At 33.0% G+C, this 19,641-nt stretch overlaps 3 protein-coding genes across 4 annotated transcripts in view; 2 read left to right on the forward strand and 1 right to left on the reverse strand.

The window, feature by feature from the left end:
• Positions 1-129: 129 nt before the first annotated feature.
• LOC108764460 (ankyrin repeat domain-containing protein 50) lies at positions 130-8,213 on the forward strand. 2 transcript variants are annotated; one of them, XM_018512725.1, is made up of 15 exons: positions 130-320; positions 939-1,710; positions 2,126-2,299; positions 2,587-2,757; positions 2,907-3,218; positions 3,519-3,840; positions 3,937-4,183; positions 4,485-4,668; positions 4,786-5,002; positions 5,142-5,333; positions 5,721-5,962; positions 6,159-6,694; positions 7,040-7,168; positions 7,425-7,602; positions 8,146-8,213. In XM_018512725.1, the coding sequence occupies exons 1-14, from the start codon at positions 211-213 to the stop codon at positions 7,594-7,596; spliced, it is 3,780 nt and encodes a 1,259-aa protein (XP_018368227.1). In that variant the 5' UTR covers positions 130-210; the 3' UTR covers positions 7,597-7,602; positions 8,146-8,213. The 2 variants fall into 2 exon arrangements, 1 of the variants encoding a protein (XP_018368227.1); XR_001940282.1 differs by lacking the exons at positions 7,425-7,602; positions 8,146-8,213 and adding an exon at positions 6,771-6,957 and having other exon boundaries at positions 5,721-5,971; positions 7,040-7,099.
• A 3,271-nt stretch (positions 8,214-11,484) lies between these two features.
• LOC108764514 (excitatory amino acid transporter 3) lies at positions 11,485-16,278 on the forward strand. Its single transcript, XM_018512805.1, has 10 exons — positions 11,485-11,512; positions 11,925-12,197; positions 12,417-12,597; positions 14,190-14,232; positions 14,362-14,398; positions 14,780-14,963; positions 15,090-15,323; positions 15,388-15,579; positions 15,720-15,854; positions 15,978-16,278. The coding sequence occupies exons 2-10, from the start codon at positions 11,948-11,950 to the stop codon at positions 16,132-16,134; spliced, it is 1,413 nt and encodes a 470-aa protein (XP_018368307.1). The 5' UTR covers positions 11,485-11,512; positions 11,925-11,947; the 3' UTR covers positions 16,135-16,278.
• A 460-nt stretch (positions 16,279-16,738) lies between these two features.
• Aldh (Aldehyde dehydrogenase) overlaps positions 16,739-19,641 on the reverse strand; it is a 9,322-nt gene continuing 6,419 nt past the window's right edge. Inside the window, exons 3-8 of the mRNA XM_018512793.1 lie at positions 18,291-18,537; positions 17,820-18,154; positions 17,584-17,721; positions 17,295-17,459; positions 17,063-17,220; positions 16,739-16,977 (exon numbers count right to left, since the gene is read on the reverse strand). Of these exons, the coding sequence (XP_018368295.1) occupies positions 16,830-16,977; positions 17,063-17,220; positions 17,295-17,459; positions 17,584-17,721; positions 17,820-18,154; positions 18,291-18,537 (1,191 nt within the window). The 3' untranslated portion in view covers positions 16,739-16,829. The remainder of the gene's footprint in view (positions 16,978-17,062; positions 17,221-17,294; positions 17,460-17,583; positions 17,722-17,819; positions 18,155-18,290; positions 18,538-19,641) is intronic.

Genomic DNA, 19,641 nt, shown 5'->3' on the forward strand with positions numbered 1-19,641 from the left:
CCGCCAAAGAACTGTCTCTTCTTGCTAGTGGACTCTATTGACGAGGGCCAGACGTTGAATCCACCGCAAACTGGCACTAGGGACTCCCGAAGAGAAAATGATAATGTCAGTCGTACAATAGCTGAATTGCTGGCTAATCATCACCATCTATTCCCACAATGGCTTTTGTTAGTTTGCACCGCTCGACGACAGAGTAAGACTATATCGCGTATGTTCACTGGCTTTCGCAAGATCTCACTGGACGACCTAAGAAAGTCTCAGGTCGTTAGGGATGTTCAGCAATATATCCTCGCGCGGCTGGATCAGGAAGACGCGCTTAGGTAACAACAGGATTAATTGTTGTGCATCTAGGACACTTAATTCTCATTAACTATTTGTATTCTTTGTTATCTGCTTGAACGAATTTTTTTATTAATCCTTTGCCGGCAACCGGGGTTTTTAAAAGCATCGATATTTTGATTGTGAATTTTGGTAGGTAAAATTTGAATCTGTTGAAAATAAATAAAATCCGACTTTTATGATGGTTGAACTCATTAAAACTTTAACAAGTATACTAGAATTTTTTCAACATTTATTGTATAGTCCGGAACAATAAAACGTTTGTTCTGTTTTTTGAAGATCCCTATTGCTGATGGAAGAATTAAAATTCATATCGTCAAATAGTTAAAACAATTCAATTGATACTTTTGCATTAATTTTATTGACAGTCATTTTTGGGAAAACAATTGAGAAAAGATAAAAAAATGTAATTCTTTTTTTAATTCTTTTTAATTCTCTGAGAGAAAATTACATTCTAATAATATTATTAAACTTACACATTTAAATGGCATACAAAAGTTTACAACAACGTTATTAACAACAATGATATTTAAACTTACATTTTACTTGTCACTCGTGAGTAATCGTTTCGCTAATACTTCCATAAACTACTTTCACAGGCAGCACATCTCGCGTGACACCGCCGAGATGCTGAACCAGCTGCACATAAAGAGCAACGGCTGCTTTCTGTACCTGGAGAAAGTTCTCGACGGCGTGGCGGAGAACTTTATTGTTCTGCGCGAGGTGCGAGAGATACCAGGAACGCTGAACGGCCTATACCTCTGGCTCTGCCAGCGACTCTTCAGCAGGAAGCAATTCAGCAAGGTGCAGCCTCTACTCAACGTCATACTCGCCGCCAAATTGCCCATCACTCAAGAGATTCTGTACGAGAGCGTGAAGACGGCCTGCGTCGGCATCACCGTGGAGGACTTCAATCGCCGGCTCCATTTGCTGCGACGGGTGATATCGGTCTCGCGTGCCGGCGCATTGATGCTTTTTCATCACAGCTTCGCCGAATGGCTGCTGGACGTAAAGCACTGCACCCAGAAGTATCTTTGTTCGGCCACTGAGGGTCATGCCATGCTGGCGGCCTACTACACTCTACGCGGTCCCGCGCTCAATCCCGACGAGATCTGCGTACTGGCGCAACACCTGCAACGTGTTATAACGAGCATTCCGGTTAACACCACGTTGGATGTCTACACTCTTCAAGTACTCTGGATGATTGGCAGTAACGCGCCCATCGAAGGCTGTTATCTGGATAGCTCCGAGTGCATTCTTTGGCCCAGGCAGGATGTTAAGCTTCTGAAATTGCTAATCGACACTGGTGCTAAGCCCTCTGAGAAAACGATTGATGATGACGCTAGCAAAGATGCTATTTCTTCTAGTCAGGTAGTGTTCTTTTTATTAAAATGAGAATCTAATTCATTTAAGATAGTTGCATTTTATTTCGAATACGAATCTATTTTTAAAATCTCTCGGGATGCTTTGATGAATATAATAGTAATAGGTATCTAATCTCCAGTTATGTTGGAAACATGAAAACAGGAAATTATGATAAAATACAATATCTAATCTAGTTTTTTGGGGTCAGTATACTATTTTTATGATAAGAGAGAACAATGCGACTCATAGAAAATTTCAAGCATTATTAAGTTCCATATGTCCTCAGTATGATATGACTCATAATACATTCGATAACGCTACATCATAGTTTACTGAATGTGATGGAAAATATTTGTAATAGAAATTTTGTAATTAAAAATTGTAGCGACGGAAAATTTAATCTCGCGTTTCCTACACAAAGGTTTCGCAAGATGTGAGCCCCATTGATGAATCTCCGAGTGAACCGCTAACAGAGCTTCTCGGTGAAAGCGGAGATATCAATCAAACAGACTCTTATGGACGAACGGTGTTACACACTTTAGCTGCCGACGGCAATGCATCTCTTCTGGAATTGGCGCTTGCAGCCTGCCCTCAGGTATGCAAACTATAATCTCAAATTAAAATGTTTAATTAATTAAGAGAGCTATCATTTTACATATTACAAGCTAAATAACCAAGCGTACCAAATTATTAATTATAAATTTAATTTCCAATTTTGTGCATTTTTCTAAAATCTTGTTTCTAAGTTTTATGCATTTTTTTGCAAAGAATAGTTTTTTAAGTTAAATGTCATCCATTTTTAAAAGTAAAACATCACATCTGTTTCCATTTTTTTTTCCATATAATACTATAGAAATAACTTGATGGATTTTTAAATTTCAGGCAAAATTGGAAACGGTCGACCGTAATGGACAAACGCCACTGAACTTGGCCGCCAGGCATGGTTACTCGGATGTGGTGCGTGTTCTTTTAGCTGCCGGTGCGAGGGCGGATCACGCAGACTGTGACGGCTGGACCGCCCTCAGGGCCGCTGCCTGGGGAGGGCATACTCAGGTATAATTAGATTAAGTGGCGAATTTCTAAGAACATATGCAAGTCTCATTAACTCCGCATTATATACATGTAAGAGATAGTAAGACCATTAAATTGCAGATCTCGCGAGTCGTAAATGAAACAGGTGTTTCTCACGAGTTCTGTTTCAGGTGGTCGAGCAACTTCTGAAGCACGGGGCTATGGTAGATTGCGCGGATTGGGATCAACGAACTGCGTTAAGAGCCGCCGCATGGGGCGGTCACGAGGATATCGTTAAGGCTCTCTTAAAACACGGCGCGGACGTTAACAGAACAGACGACGAAGGTAGAACTGCTTTAATCGCCGCGGCATATATGGGTCATAATGAAATCGTGGAACATCTTTTGGATTTCGGTGCTGAAATCGATCACGCGGACAGCGACGGCAGAACTGCGCTCAGTGTTGCCGCGCTATGTGTTCCTGCCAATCACGGATACGTAAAGGTTCGACCAGACACATGAATAATACACACATACGCGTAGCTATAAGCTATATAAAGCTTATATTAAACTATGATATAGTTCGGTGTATTATCTTTAGCATTCGAGAATTTTTGAATTTATTGATAATTTAGTACAATTCTGTTCTATAAGTGTGATGAAAATGGTTTTGATTAAAATAGTTTATATGCAATATAAGTAAGATTTAATATTAGATATATTACATATATTAAACAGATTATATCAAATGATAATATATATTATATGTTAATGTATATTGTATGTTAATTTTGTCTGTCGCAGGTAGTCACGATACTTTTAGAGCGAGGTGCCACCGTGGATCACGAAGACAAAGACGGCATGACTCCGCTGCTAGTCGCCGCGTTCGAGGGTCATCGCGACGTTTGCGATTTGCTTCTGGAATTCGACGCGGATATGGATCATTGCGACGTCACTGGGAGGACGCCTTTGTGGGCGGCCGCGAGTATGGGACACGGCTCGGTCGTCAAGCTCTTACTGTACTGGGGCTGCTGCGTCGACACTATAGACAACGAAGGCAGGACCGTTCTCAGCGTGGCCGCTGCCCAGGGCGGCACGGACGTCGTGAAGCAATTGCTCGCCAGAGGTACATTGTAGAATTAGTTTAACTGGCGCAAGTATATTGTGCCTGATCTCTGTCTCTCCATCATAAGTGTATAAAGAGATGTAATTTCTACGTAAGGCCTAGATGAGCAACATAGAGACAATTCTGGCTGGACCCCACTACACTATGCGGCGTTCGAGGGTCACGTCGATGTTTGTGAGGCGTTACTAGAGGCTGGCGCGAAGATTGACGAGACGGACAATGATGGAAAGAGCGCTATTATGCTCGCAGCACAGGAAGGGCACACGTCATTGGTAGAGAGATTACTGAAACAACACAACGCGCCTATAGATCAGCATGCCCACGATGGTAAAACCGCTTTAAGGTACTGTGCTGATGTAATAATTTATGATGTTATATACTGTTATACAATTTATTATTTTAAAACTAATTTTTAATTAATCGAGAAAAAGCTACGATCGCGTCTTACAGACTATAATCCAAATAGTTTGTAAAGTTATAATATGTGCATCTTTTGGGAAAGATTGACTTTTTCTTTTAAAATAGATTTAGATGTTTCTCTACTCTCTAATAATTAATGAATTAATCCTCTTTAATCTAAATAAATAAGATTGTAAATAAAATTGTAGACATTTTTAAGTGAATTTTCGCTTACACATTCATAGACTCGCGGCTCTGGAAGGACATTATGATACAGTGAAGATATTATTATCTCATAATGCTGATGTTAACGCGAAAGATGCCGATGGAAGAAGCACTCTCTATATACTCGCGTTAGAAAACAGATTAGCTATGGCGAGGTTTTTGCTCGAACACGCGAACGCAGACGTAGAAGGTAGAGATTCAGAAGTAAGTAATCACCACTCGCGTTGAAAGAAGATACTCAATTTATTTTAATATCTGAAATGACTCGCGTTTTACATGTACACGCCTGGAATTGATAGTTATTATATTTGTGTTCTACAGGGTAGAACGTCATTACATGTAAGCGCTTGGCAAGGACACGTGGAGATGGTAGCGTTGTTGCTAACCGAGGGTGCAGCTAGCGTGAACGCTTGTGACAATGAAAATAGAACACCGCTTCATTCGGCTGCTTGGCAAGGTCACGCAGCGATTGTCAGATTGCTCTTGGAACATGGTGCCACTCCTGATCACACTTGTAATCAAGGTGCAACGGCTCTAGGTATATTAATCATGAACAATATCTACAATCGTATGAATAAGCTATACATCGACTATATAAAACTATTTTTTTTATAACTTAGTTGTAGCTCTCTTATAAAACTGGGGTATGTTAGATGATAGGAGAATGCAATTTTTAGGTATAGCTGCTCAGGAAGGACACGAACACTGTGTTCGGGCGCTTTTGAACCATGGAGCTGACCCTAATCACTCCGATCACTGTGGACGTAACGCCATTAAAGTAGCCGCTAAAAGCGGTCACGATACAGTTGTTAGGCTGTTGGAAGAGCATTCTGCGAATCAACGCAGTTTGAGGCCTGGTATCAATGGAGGTTAATTGATAGTCTCGTTTTCTATTAATTCATTGTCAAACTTGTACACATTTATAGTATTTTCAACTGCATGAGTTTGAATCGATCTGAGGTCGATTAATGACGTCACATGCTCTACTTTGGTTTCTGATTGAACGATGGCACTTCCGGGTTAATCAATTTCGATTCGATTCAAATCCATTGAAAACACTATTAGAAACAAAACACAGCTAATCGTTCCTATCATTTCCTTTCCGCGAGAGATAAAATTCAAATTGTTGAATCTGAAATTATTTTAATAGAATTTTGTTTCTTTTATTTTTATGATAATAAATTTTTTACCGAAATCTCTTTTGATATATTAATCGAAAATTGAAACAGTAATGTAACGTTGCATAATTTTTCTAGGTGGTAGTAGTAGTGCTACTTCTGTCACATCTAATTCAACGGCTGAGACTAAACCTTCATCGGCAATTCTAAATCCTCTGTCGACGCAATACAGTCCAGCGGAATCGCCAGACTCGACGAAACGACGCAGTTGCGTTTCTTTAGGCAACAATTCTAGCAACAGCAAATCGAGCAGTAATTTAACTGGCAGCACTAAGAGCGATCAAGGAAAATTCAATCAGAACTCGATAGTTAATTGTCAGGTGATTAAAGTACGTGACAACATTTCATACTGCTTATTGAATGATAAAATTAGAGCAATTTATTTCATGACTATGTTATGATTAATATTATGTAACTCTTATAAAACATAAATTATTTAGCTTTTTTAAATATATCTTGTAAATTATTTGATTCTTACAGAACAAAATCTAAACTGCTTAATTTTCATAATTTTAGGCACCGTTATCTTTCACTCAACAACTACAGCAATGCTCAAGGGGAGCAAAGAGTCGACCACTCAGCAAACTATTGTCACCTTTGAAAAGCGAGCCGCAGAGTCCAATATACGCCTCACCTCCGCACTCTCCGTTAAGCGACAGTCTTATTCCTTACTCACCTACAAACACGAGTCCACCTAGTGCTCAAACGGCAGTTAACGTGATACAGAGTCAGCTGGGCGTATCGTTGCTGGCAGCAAATCCAAATATGTCGTATAAAACGCAGATGGGATACAATCATACGCCCGTCATCTACGAGCCTATCAACATCAAAACTGAGATTATTGACAGGAATAACATGAGTAAGCCATTTGAATTAACGAACGAAATGTTGGGCTTGAATATTGGGAAAGATAAAGAGAATGGGCATGATGAGAAACGAAATTCGGCTGACACGCATTTTACACGAGACACTCATATGAGAATAATTTTGGGAAACAGCGGCGCTGGCGTTGGTAGAAGCGTCAAGCACGTTTCGGATCACACACCTGGAAGGTAAGCATAATTAATAAGAAATAAATTATATACACAAGTAAGCACTATACTAACACTCTGATTATGTTTACCACAGCATATACAACTAACGTTTTCTCATCGTGCAATGTTTTTGTTCACCTACGAGACACGACATCAGACTACATTTTAGAAATCGCAAATTATTTATAGGCATACGTTCACAAAACTCAGCGAGTGTCAGTCAAACGTCATGTACATTTGTCTTATGTTTCACACGTGCACATCATCCACAAAAATCATATGTACATAATTCCATCTTCTCAATCGAAATTTTATTAAAAAAACATACTTATTATCTTAATTTTTTTCAATGCGATTCTTTAGACTTTGCAGAAATCACAATGGTCGTATAAGGAAGACACACCGCTTCATGAGCGATAGGCTTTCCTTCCTTTTTCAACCCTCCCGAGCGAAAAAAGATAGAATATGTAGTCAAGGAGGACATACGACAATGTTAGACATATTTATCATGCTATGTATCAATTGGTTTTAACATTGTTTACTTAAAAATGTATTGCTGATCAGAAGCAAATACATGTCACTATAAAGTTATTCTTTTTTTTTCTAAAATTTTGATACATTATTACTTTACTTTTCTTTTTAACTTACATTTAACTTGTCATGTCAACTCTTCGATGGAACAAAATAATATACATGTATGTTATTCGTAAGCACATTTTGTATAAAGTATCACTATATTTCATTTCAGTGCAAGCAATGTAAAACCAAAGCGTAATGGTTTGGTATCCAACCCAGCCATGAGATTAGTAGCAGGCGTTAGAAATGGAATTGAGAATGCTACAAATAGAAATAAGCCTATTACAACACGTGTAAATGGATTCCAATGGAAGGCGGAAGCACGCAAAGAAACTCCCTTGTAGGGACAGGTACATACTTTTAATAATCTCTATAAATTTACAAACAACAGCAAATAACTTAGTGTCGTTTAAAATTATTTAAATAGTATTTTACGAAATATAGTTTGCACTTGAATTTAGCGTGCCGATTAACTAGTGTAATTATAAAATAATGTGTTAACATTTAAAAAATATTTTATTAGTTTTTAATTGAACAAAACATTACATTTTTTAATTAATTATCTGTTATTAATAGACTGCGGATATTTATACAAAATACTTACTGAATATTTTGCCTAAAATGCATATTTTGCATAAATTGCATATTTACAGATGGCAATCTCAACCTTTTTACTTTACTTTTTAATAACTCTTTAACGAACAACGATCGACTGCTAAAACTGTTTGATGGTTAATATTCAGTTAAGTATTTCGCATAAACATCCGCAGTTTAGTTATCAAATCTTATACAATGGCGTAATAATAATTAGTCTGTATTAGTGGATATATGCTTATATAAATACCATTATATGAAATATAATAAAAAAAATGTATTTATTTTCGCTGCCATAGGCTGTACCTCATGGATTGTCTCGGCGAAGAGCCACGAGCCAATACCGTAGATGGCGATCTGCCGCGAACAAAAAGCGAAAGTCAATAAACAAATTTTTCTCTGTTTATTTGAGCAAAATCAAATTACCTCAAATAAAAAGGAAGAGGAAGGAAGAGTGAATATTCTGATGTGACGTGAACAACGGAGATCGCGTAGCACACAAAACCAAATATTAATTTGCATAGGGAAAGTATATGTAGACATAGATATGTAAACTAAACAAAACATGACTTTGTATAAATATAACGTTAATGGAATTATTTACTGATCTCACTAATATATTACATGCATACACATATACACGCATTTGTATTGGGTGTGTGTATGTGTATGTCTGTACGTGATGCTTATACAGAATATCGCAAACACTGCCCAGTCTCCAAATCACCAATTTTAGGAAAAAAGGTACTTCGCTTTGCAACAGTCGGGAGTAAAAACAGCCAGAAGTGACTAAAGTTTGTTAACGAAAGAAATTGATCAGCTTTTGAGGTATTCTGTATATATACTTAAAAAATTATTATAAAAATTTTGAGAGAAAAATACAGAGAGAGAGAGAGAGAGAGAGAGAGAGGGGGAGAGAGAGAGAGAGAAAACCTTTAGTCGTTATGTTAATGCCAGGTTAGACGATAACGTTTAATGGTAAAGTTTAACAATGAAAATTTCTTCAGAAGACTGGATGCAAACAGAATGCATATGTGATCTTTTAATGGATAACTTTAAACCGAAAGAATAATATTGTAAAGATATGTATAAATTATATTAGAAGAAAAAGTTAAAGAAAAAACGATATTACGGACTCATTACAAATACGTAAAGTTATGGCCTGAAAATGAGGAACGTGTGTAAATACCCCCTCGTAATGTCTCATGCAACATATTTATTATACTGTAATAGGTGCGAAATAAATAAAACTAGAAAAGAATATTACACATAATTACCAGCGTAATAATTTGTTGCTTTGTATTATTGCAATTGTCATCAATTGTCATCGTGTTTCCGCATAATATCCTATTCAACGATAAATTACTTAAGATGAATATGACGATACACCAAGATGATTTATGATAATAAGTGCTTTCTATTTACTGACACAAGTCAACACAAATGTTGTTCTGTTTTTGTTACTCTCTGAATGGCAAGAAAGATAGAAGGACGCTTGTGTCGATTTGTTACTAAATGGAAAATACGTTACATCATCATAAAAAATAATAAATAATTTTTCTTAATAAAATGAATTAAAAATTTAACAGTAAGCAATAAAGATAGCAGTAACAAAAGCTTTTTTCATTTGGTATCATTTTGTTCAAGCGGCCGTTTGATCCGAGTTCTTGAAGCGATTTTCTAATTATCCAATTATGCTGTGTGTTTAACGTATCTCACCGTTACTCTAATGTCTTATCTTCCTCCAGTCTGTTGTACACATTCATTCTCAACCACTGTCCGGACATCTTCAATTTGGAAATAAAGTAGCAGAGCCGTGCAAAAAGTTTTCGAGACTCTAGTTGCTATAGGGCCTAGTGCAAAAGTAAAAATGAGAGCCTTCATCTGTTCATGAATATAGTGTATATACGCTCTTTATAAATAAGCGGTTACGCCTTTCTTAGAGCATATACATGTGTTACTTGTAGGTAAAGTATTAAAAACTGAAAAATAATAAAGAATCATTTATCAACTGTTTTGTTCATTACTACTTTCAGTAATTATGCAGTATAAGGGACCATCCTCCAATGACCTTGACCTATGTTGTCAAGGTCATGATTCCGAGTGACCTTGAACAAATTTTAGCCGTCGCTCGTTGTTTGTTAAAGTTATTAACAAAAAAAGTTCTTCAATAAAATCTAACTTTTGGACATCACTCGGCTCCGATGAGACAAATTCCCTGCTTTAACAGTGCAAAATATTTTCTAATATAATTTTTGTGTCTTTAGAGCCAGAGAATTTGTATTTTTAAAGCAGAGAATTTATAGTTTTAAAAGCATAGAATTTGCGTTTTAAAAGAAAAAAATGTGGTTTTAAAGAATTTGTGTTTGTAAAACAGGAAATATTTTATTATGTATAATGTACACCTTTTCCATTCTTTTTATACGGACAGAAGTTTAAATCTAACATTTCGCGAAAATAAACACTGTAACTGTAAACACAATTACGTCGTTGTCGCCCAAATTCCTATAACGATCGAAATATATGTTACAAATATATAACTTCATTCATTTGTTGAAATTTATAAACTTACCTTATGATTTAAATAAGCAAATCCATCCTGAATCTCACGTTTTCGATTATTCGTGTATGCTCGTTTCAATGGGAAAGATAAAATATGCAAAAATTCCTCAGATATAGCATTTACGTAGGCGAAATTAACCAATATTATCTGTTTATGATCGGTCAAATTGTATTTTAAATATTTTAAAAATACACACAAATTTTCTGCATTAAAAATACAAATTCTCTGGCTCTCTAAAAACACAAAAATTATATTAAAAAATATTTTGCGCTGTTAAAGCAGGGAATTTGTCTCATCGAAGCGCAGTCATGTCCAAAAGTTAGGTTTTGTTGAAAAACTTTTTTGTTAATAACTTTTTAACGAAAAACGACGGCTAAAATTTGTTTAAGGTCACTCGAGATCATGACCTTCACAACATATGTCAAGATTAAGATCATTGGAGGATGGTCCCTTATACTGCATAATTCTACTTTCATAACTGCTGTCATAACCCTACTTTCTTCATTACTACTGAACTTTAATAGTGTCAATGTATTCAAATAATAATTGCTTGTTAGGTTACAATAATTGTAAGGCAACCATTAATTGCACATTAAACTGCACATATCATTTTACCATGAAATTAAATACGAAAGTTATTTGATTAAGCAAAAAGATTGGATTTATAATATTAAAATAATAAAAATTCCATAATTTTAGATACGCAAAATTAAATTGGACAGAAATTAATTTGGATAGAAATAATAAAAAATATAGTTATAATTTAATCAAAATTTCGAGACCTCTTATAAGGCTAAAAGGCTCTAGTTCGAGACATCCATTGTACTCCCTTTTTGCACGGCCCTGTGAAAATAGTGAGTAGGAAGAAACAAGTAAATTGCAACATTTAGACAGTACCTATTTCGTCATCAAATACGTTTTCTGATAAAAGTACCTCTTGCCTTAGATAACATATCTTCAGGAAACCTCTTGAGACAGTGTTTCTTGTACGACCATTCAGTATTTCGCGAATTTTCTCAAACTCAAATTGTTTTTTGGAGTATTTATTATAATGTAAACGAATTTTTTTCATTGTAGAAAGAACACATTTTTATTTATATGAGGTAAGTATTTTATAAATTATCCAATGTTCTTGAATTTGAGCCTTGAATTTAATAAATTTTAATTTAAAAACATAGAAAGAATTATCTAGGATATGATAGGACAAGAATAATGTATGCATATTATTTAACACAATAGATAGTTCTTAATTAGACTAGATTGAATATTTGTAAACTTTAAACATTTGCTTAATTGCCTTTTTTTTGTCACTTATAAATAATCTTTATTTGAGCATTAGCCTCTAATTGCACTGCTTTAATTTGGATTGTGTTTTAATTCTAGTTATAAAACATTTTAAACAAAAATTTCTAATTTCTAATAATTTCGCTTAAAAAAGATTAGCGAAATTATAGATAGTTCCCTTGTCTTCCCTTCTCCCGATTATAAAATACAATTTTTATTATGTTCCAACAGCGTATTCTAAAAAATCAGCTACAATGTCCAAATTGATATCATTGATACTTTCGCTGTCGAAACATAAGTTGATAATCATAACATTAATCGGTGTGGTTATTGGAATGTCGTGCGGCTTGGGTCTTAAGAATTATAGCGGAAGAACATGGTCTCAACGAGATATCATGTACATCAAATTTCTTGGAGAGCTATTTCTTAGAGTGGTAAATTGTTTAATATTACCACTCGTCACGTCCAGCATTGTAAGTGCCACTTGTAATCTCACTAAATCTGGTAAGTTTTTTAGATCATCAAAATTCTTAACGAAATCTCTCACACACACTCTTTACTTTTACTTACTATATTTTTTATATTAAAAAGAAATTAAAGACAAAATTAGATACAAATTAAATATAATATATATCGTAAAATATTTTTCACATGTGAAGAACTATAGAAAAATATTACAAGGAACGAAAGTTGCTCTTTTTAGAGTCCGTTATAATTACACAGGGCCTATTGGATTTATGGCATTGTGCTATTATCTGACGACTACTACGATTGGAATAACTTTATGTGTTGTACTTGTTCAGACAATACGGCCGGGCGAATTAATGAGAGACGAAAAACCTATAAATATACCAACGTCCACGAAAACCTTTATAACAGTGGATACAATTCTGGATATGTTTCGGTAATTAAATGAATGCATGTTCATTATTATGAGCTTTATACTGTCATACTTTTAAAACTTTTTTACAATACTAAAACTAATAGAGGAAAAGGTGGGTTATGGCCTTTCTTAATATCTCCGCTATCAGATAATGAATTTCAAGAATTATTATATTTACGGAACGATTTTATATGTTTAATAGCTCGCCGTAACAAAATGGCGCTAATATAAGTCAATATATGATGTATAGCTAACTTTTAACGTGCTTTTTTGTTTTGGAGCATTTCGAAACATTTTAAGATACATTTTAGCATCTAATTTAACAGTATCGTAACTTATTTTGAACTTTTTAACAAATGACTTAGGAATAATATATTTAAATAGATAAGACAAATTTTTTATGTACTTGGCGTCACGCTGCTACCGCGTCACTTGATATAATTCAATATACAAACGTTTCGGCTTACAAAGCCTTCTTCAGTGATAATAATGTCACAATCCTCTCAACAAACAATTATTTAAAAATATACTTATTGTAACAGTGGTGATGTGTCTAGTTATGATAACGAAAATCAGTATAGCATGTTTTAGCATCTAATTATACATACTTCTTTAAATCATCATAAATTTCCCGCGAAAAAAATGTTTTATATATAATTATAATAATTATATAAAAAACTGACATATTTTATATTTAATTATATATAATTGTATATAAAAAATATGTCCATTTATATAACATTTTTCCCGGGTTGAGCGTATTATATACAAAATTATAAAAAATTATAAATTTAAATTATAAATTATAAATTATTATTAAATTATAAATTATTATTAGCGTATTATATTCAAAAACTATATTAGCAAAAAGTAGATATATATGTATATATCTACTTTTTGCTAATATAGTTTTGAATATACTGATAATATCTTGTTTTCTCGAAGTTTTTAAATTGAAGTAGTTATTCAATAAATCAAATAGGAAAAATATGCCAATCAGAGCCAGCATTAGGTGTACACGTACATCAATACATTTTTTGTTATCATATAATAATTAACTTAAACGTTTTGAGTCCATTTTTGAGTCATTCTTAATAATACAGATTTAATTACTAACTTATTACATCAATTTTATTTTTTATTTAAATCTTAAATAAAGTTATTGTAGAAAGAACAGTAAGATCGAAAAGTCATGATGAGACGTTAGTATTACAAGTATTGATAAGCTTCTTGCAAATAGACTCATCTTTGGATCTTGTTTGTCAGAAATAGTCATGTTATATAATACCAGTAAAATTATTCTTAATATAAATATGATCGTGACATTATATTTACTATTTAGGAATGAAGATTATAAAATCTAACTGTGATAACTAATACATATTTAAAATTTATGTAATAAGTTACTATAAGCTGTCAATCTACAGTTCACGATATATGTACTATAGATTTTAAAAAGCAAGTAATTTGTGTGTTTAAAAAATACCTAATAATTTCTTATTGGAGTTTAAAAACACTTTCTGTATAAAAGAATTCTCTTTTATATGTATGTATATATATATATATATATATGTATATATATATATATACACATATCTATTTTTTTCTTACAGTAATCTTATACCCGAAAATTTAGTACATGCATGCATGTATCAGGTATGTTCATATATAATTAGATAATATAATTTTTAAATATTATATTATATTATCTCTCTTTCAAAATCTCTTTCCTCCTTATTACAGCATCTTAAAAATCTTAAAATTATAATATTTTTTTTATTACAGTATCAAACCGTTTTAGAACAACCAGCCAATGTATCAGGTACTACAACACATCCTAGGCATCATATATTTTCACTTGCTTGCTCTTCTCTTTTTTTTCAATTTTGTTAAATTGTTTGTAACTTGCAATCACGTCTTCGTCTATTTAATTATTTTAGATTTTTTTTAGAATGTTATTAAAAAGAATTTGTCTTTGGGATGATGCTTTTTGGAGCCGCAAATAACAAAAGAAGCTTTATAAGTTAATTTAATGTCAATTTTATATAGGTTTGTGAGTAGTGTAAGAATAAAAATCAAATTTAAAATATTGCTTCAGCTATTTGTGAAAGTTCATACACAAAATGAAAATATAAACTAATTGTAATGTAATTACTTAAAAATTACGCACATTTTATGGAAGCATATTTTTAATTCGTTATAGTACCAATAGAAGAATGGCCCATAACGAGTGAATATGTAGCAGGAACAAATGTCTTGGGTTTAGTATTTTACAGTCTGTTAATAGGTTTAGCAATAGGAAAAACAGGTGAAAAAGGAAAGCCATTGTCGGACTTTTTTACTTCCTTGGCCGATGTCACGATGAAAATTATGAGATGGGTAACACTGTACGTTGCTGCGCGTTAAAGTATGAAACTTCTTAATATAATCCAATAATATAATCCAATAATAAAAAATATGTAACATATAAAATATATTAGATTACACATGAATAATAAAACTTTTTTATTTAGATTGGCACCAATAGGTGTGACTTTCCTTATCGCTGGTCGAATGCTAGAAATAGACGATTTTAGCGATATAATAAGCCATCTTGGATTTTATATATTAACAGTGTTCGTTGGACTAATACTGCAGGGTTTTGTGATCCTACCGTTCCTTCATTGGATCATTACGCGTAGATCGCCGTATAAAATTATATCCAAGCTTGGCCCATCTTTTGCAGCAGCCATTGGAACATCGTCAAGGTGTAAAAAAAATTGACATGCAAATAAGACAAAATTTCGCATTCTAATTAAATATATAATTTAGTACTGCCACGGTTCCCTACACAATACAATGTTTAGCAGACCTCGGCATAAATCCCAAAGTAACAAATTTTATTATACCGATTGGAGCAGCAATAAATATGGATGGAATAGCGCTGTATGAAACTATTGGGGCGATATTTATTATACAATTACGTGGTCTGCAATTTTCATTGTTGAAGATAATAATTATCAGGTCAGTGATTAAAACATTTTAGTAACTGACTGAACGCGATTAAATTGTGATGTCTTCTTTTTTGGAGAAATATTTTGTATAATTTGGAACAATATGAACTAAATTTTTTAAATCTTTACGTAACTTTAATATTTTTATAGTGTTACGTGTACGATATCCTGCGTGGGCGCTGCCGGTATACCCAGTGGTGGTTATATGATGTTAATAATGGTGTTAAATTCTATAGGAGTACCCATTGAAGATGTTTCACTGATTATCGCTGTCGACTGGTTCATGTGAGTATGATATCGTTCATGTTTAAACTGAAAAGTCATAAATTTACAAATGTACTCCGTACGAATTTCATATGAATATATGTGTTTACTATGCAGTACAAAAAAAATATATTTATTTTGCAGCGACCGTTTCAGAACGACAATCAACATTATAGGTGACGCACTTGGTGCAAGTATTATATCTCGTTTTTGCAAGAAACATCTGGAAGAAGATTTGGAAGATGAGATACTCGTATATCCAGTGGAAACAAACGTCTGCAATAAAATTCCATGTCCATGAACATTCCGATACCGAAAATTTAAATTAAAAAAGAAAATTAAAATTTAATATTTTATTATTCTAAACTAAAAAAGTAAGAAAATATAAGTCTTAATCTTAAAAATATTCAACTTATACTTATTCGGTAAAACGACCATAATTTACAGCAAGCGTGACAAACTTTGCATTATGATAATTTAATTTGTTGAATTAAAATTTCTTTAATGTAACGCGTTCATTGTGCTTAAGTAAATAGAAATGAGGTAGAAAAATAAAAGATTGAAAATTATTGTAATATATTTTATTGAAAAATATTTATATGTATTTTCATAATTGAGAAAAAATGAAAGATTGAAAATTTTAAAATATATTTTATCGAAAAATATTTATATATATTTTCATAATCAAGAATTAAGATATTCATTGTGCGATAATTTCTTTGTTTCCTCACTATTGTGTTATAGTTTACAAATATCGCTTTATATATGTTCATAATTCATAATATATAAATTGTGTTCATGCTCTATAGATAATTTTGTATAGGATCAATTAAAAAAACTTTAACTGCTAAATTTTAACAATAAATCATAAAAATCTACAATACATTTTAAATTTATGTAAAAATTACTTATATACACTTGGTTTTTTTTCAGTATATGCTTGTAAAAATGTCAAATGCTTATAAAATGGTTCTTTTATAGGAATCTGACGACCGTTTATGAATTTTTCTGTTCAAGTTGAACAATTACGCTTTTTACTTCCGTGTATGCCTCAAGACCATATTCTCCAAGTTCTCTGCCATGTCCTGACATTTTGAAGCCACCAAACGGCACTTGAGGAATTATCGCATTATATGTGTTAATCCTGCATAAAAATTAATAACAAGATTAATTTGTATCCCTTTTTATATATAAAGCTTCATTCTTTACAATATTTCCAAATAACTTACCACACAGTACCAGCACGAAGACCTTGTACTATATAATTCGCCTTATTAATATCATTCGTTAAAACTGCAGCAGCTAATCCATAATCGGTGTTATTAGCGCGTTCAATAACTTCTTCTAAATCGTGGAACTTTAGGATTTGCTGAACTGGACCAAATATCTACCAAAAGAATGTAGATTTTATTTCAATTCCAATATGTTACATTACGTTTTACAAACAATTTTAATGCTTACCTCTTCTTTGGCTATAGTCATATCGTCTTTAACATTTGCAAATACCGTTGGAGCAACAAAGTAGCCTCTATCGCCAATGCGTTCGCCACCTGTTACCAAGTTAGCGCCTTGATCTTTACCAGATTGTATCATACTCATAATTTTATTTAGCTGATCCTCGTCAATCTTAAAAAACAATGTTAATAATATAATAATAGTGTCGTTATATTATTGATTATAAGATTAATAATACGATATTAATTATATATTGATTGATATTGGCATTTAATCTATACAAATTCAAATATACCTGTGGCCCTTGCTCTATTTTCAAGTCAAATGGATCTCCCACAGTTTTAGATTTAGCTCGAAGTGCACTTTTTTCAACGAATTCGTCATAAATATTCGATTGAACAAAGGTTCTTGATCCTGCACAACAGCATTGACCCTGGAAAAAATTTAATTTTAAAATAAGCGATATAGGAATCGAAGAAAGAATAAAGAAGAGATGCCTACGCGTAAATGATACATCAAAAAGTAAATTACCATATTAAAGAATAATCCAAAATGCGCTGTTTCTACTGCTTTATCTACATTGACATCTTTAAGAATAATATTAGGGGATTTCCCACCTAATTCCAGCGTAGTTCTTTTTAAATTACTTGTAGCAGCATTTTGTTTTATTAATTGGCCGACCTCGGTAGAACCCGTAAATGCGATTTTGTCGACTCTATTATGATTAACTAACGCTGCACCGGTTTTACCATAACCGGGAACAACGTTGACCACTCCACTGGGAAATCCAGCTTCTTTAGTGAGTTGGGCCATATAAAGAGCCGTTAATGGAGTCTGTTCAGCAGGTTTTAGAACAACAACGTTTCCTAAGGAGTAAAATAATTGAATAAAATGATTCTCACTTTATATGCTGTAAAATTTATGACTCCAAAGATTTCATTAATTACGGTGAAATAAAGAAGTAACGTTTTATAATAAAATATATGATTTGTGCGTAGTTACCTGTAGCTAGAGCTGGTCCTAATTTCCACGCCGCCATTAAAATGGGGAAGTTCCACGGAATAATTTGACCACATACTCCTACTGGTTCGTGTCTAGTATAGGCAAATACTTTTCCATCGGCTGGGATTACTTTCCCATGATTCTTATCAGCCCATCCTGCATAATATCTCAACACAGCAATGCTCATAGGCACGTCCACATTATACGCATACGAATAAGGTTTGCCGTTGTCTAAAGTTTCTAAGGACTGAAAAGAGAGGATAAATTAGCTCGCTTGTAAAAAATTTGGACAATCCGAATATTCCATTAAATTTTATTTGATCCAAGCCCTGGTGGAAAAATTTCTCTGAAATTATTTCACGTTTTGGAACATTTTTCAGCAAAATTTCGGCATTTTAGAAAAATTTGAGTTTAATTTCAGCAATTTTTAATTGAAAAATTCATTTTCAGCAAAATTTCAGAGAAATTTCAGAAAAATTTTAGTTCAACTTTAGAGAATTTCAGCGATTTTGCAATATGTTAGCTGAAAAATTCACTTTCAGTGAAATTTCAGCAAATTTTCAGCAATTTCGTTGAAATATTCTAAAATCTAAAACGTAAAATAATTTCAGTGAAATTTTTTCACCAAGGAATAGCTTCGAAAAGTTGCATGGTAATTTATTCTAAAAGTATTCTGAATTTTTTTGAAAAATAAATAAGTAAAATTCGATAAAAAGATACGTGCTACTTAAATATTAACCGTATACTTAAATATTTATTAAATTTTTTAATGAGGAAAACGATTATGGAAATACCGCGTAATGAATTATTATATTATACGTTCGCAGTATAATATAAAGAAAAAACACTTTAACATTTCTAACACACAATTACGAGAAATAATTGATTGAATAAATAACACAACTATATTTTTTATTTATAGATTACACTAGTTTACAAAAAATTTTTTTTTTCAATTACTTTGGACCGGACTACGTGTCTCTTATAGATTTTTAAATGCTGAAAACGATGCCGCAAATGAAAAAAATTCTAGCACGTCAGATTTCCAAGATAATTGAGGTTTAATACTTAAAAAATGGTTTTTTTGCGATATTTGACATTTTTTAATAAAGCAGGTTAATGTTATCTTGAAATTTCGATCACGAGTGATCGAATGTATCGTTCATTCCCTATAAAATGCATTTTTTTTTATTTCAGTAACTTACTTTTCAGCTATGTTATGAACGATTAAAGATAAGAGCTATTTCGAATATGAGGATCGCGACAGCATCATATGCGCATGCGGTAACGCTAAAATCATTTTAAAACAACAACAACGCGCATACACACACATAGAGAGAGAGAGAGAGAG

Source organism: Trachymyrmex cornetzi, unplaced genomic scaffold (genome assembly GCF_001594075.2).
Source record: "Trachymyrmex cornetzi isolate Tcor2-1 unplaced genomic scaffold, Tcor1.1 scaffold1137, whole genome shotgun sequence".
Lineage (NCBI taxonomy): Eukaryota > Metazoa > Arthropoda > Insecta > Hymenoptera > Formicidae > Trachymyrmex > Trachymyrmex cornetzi.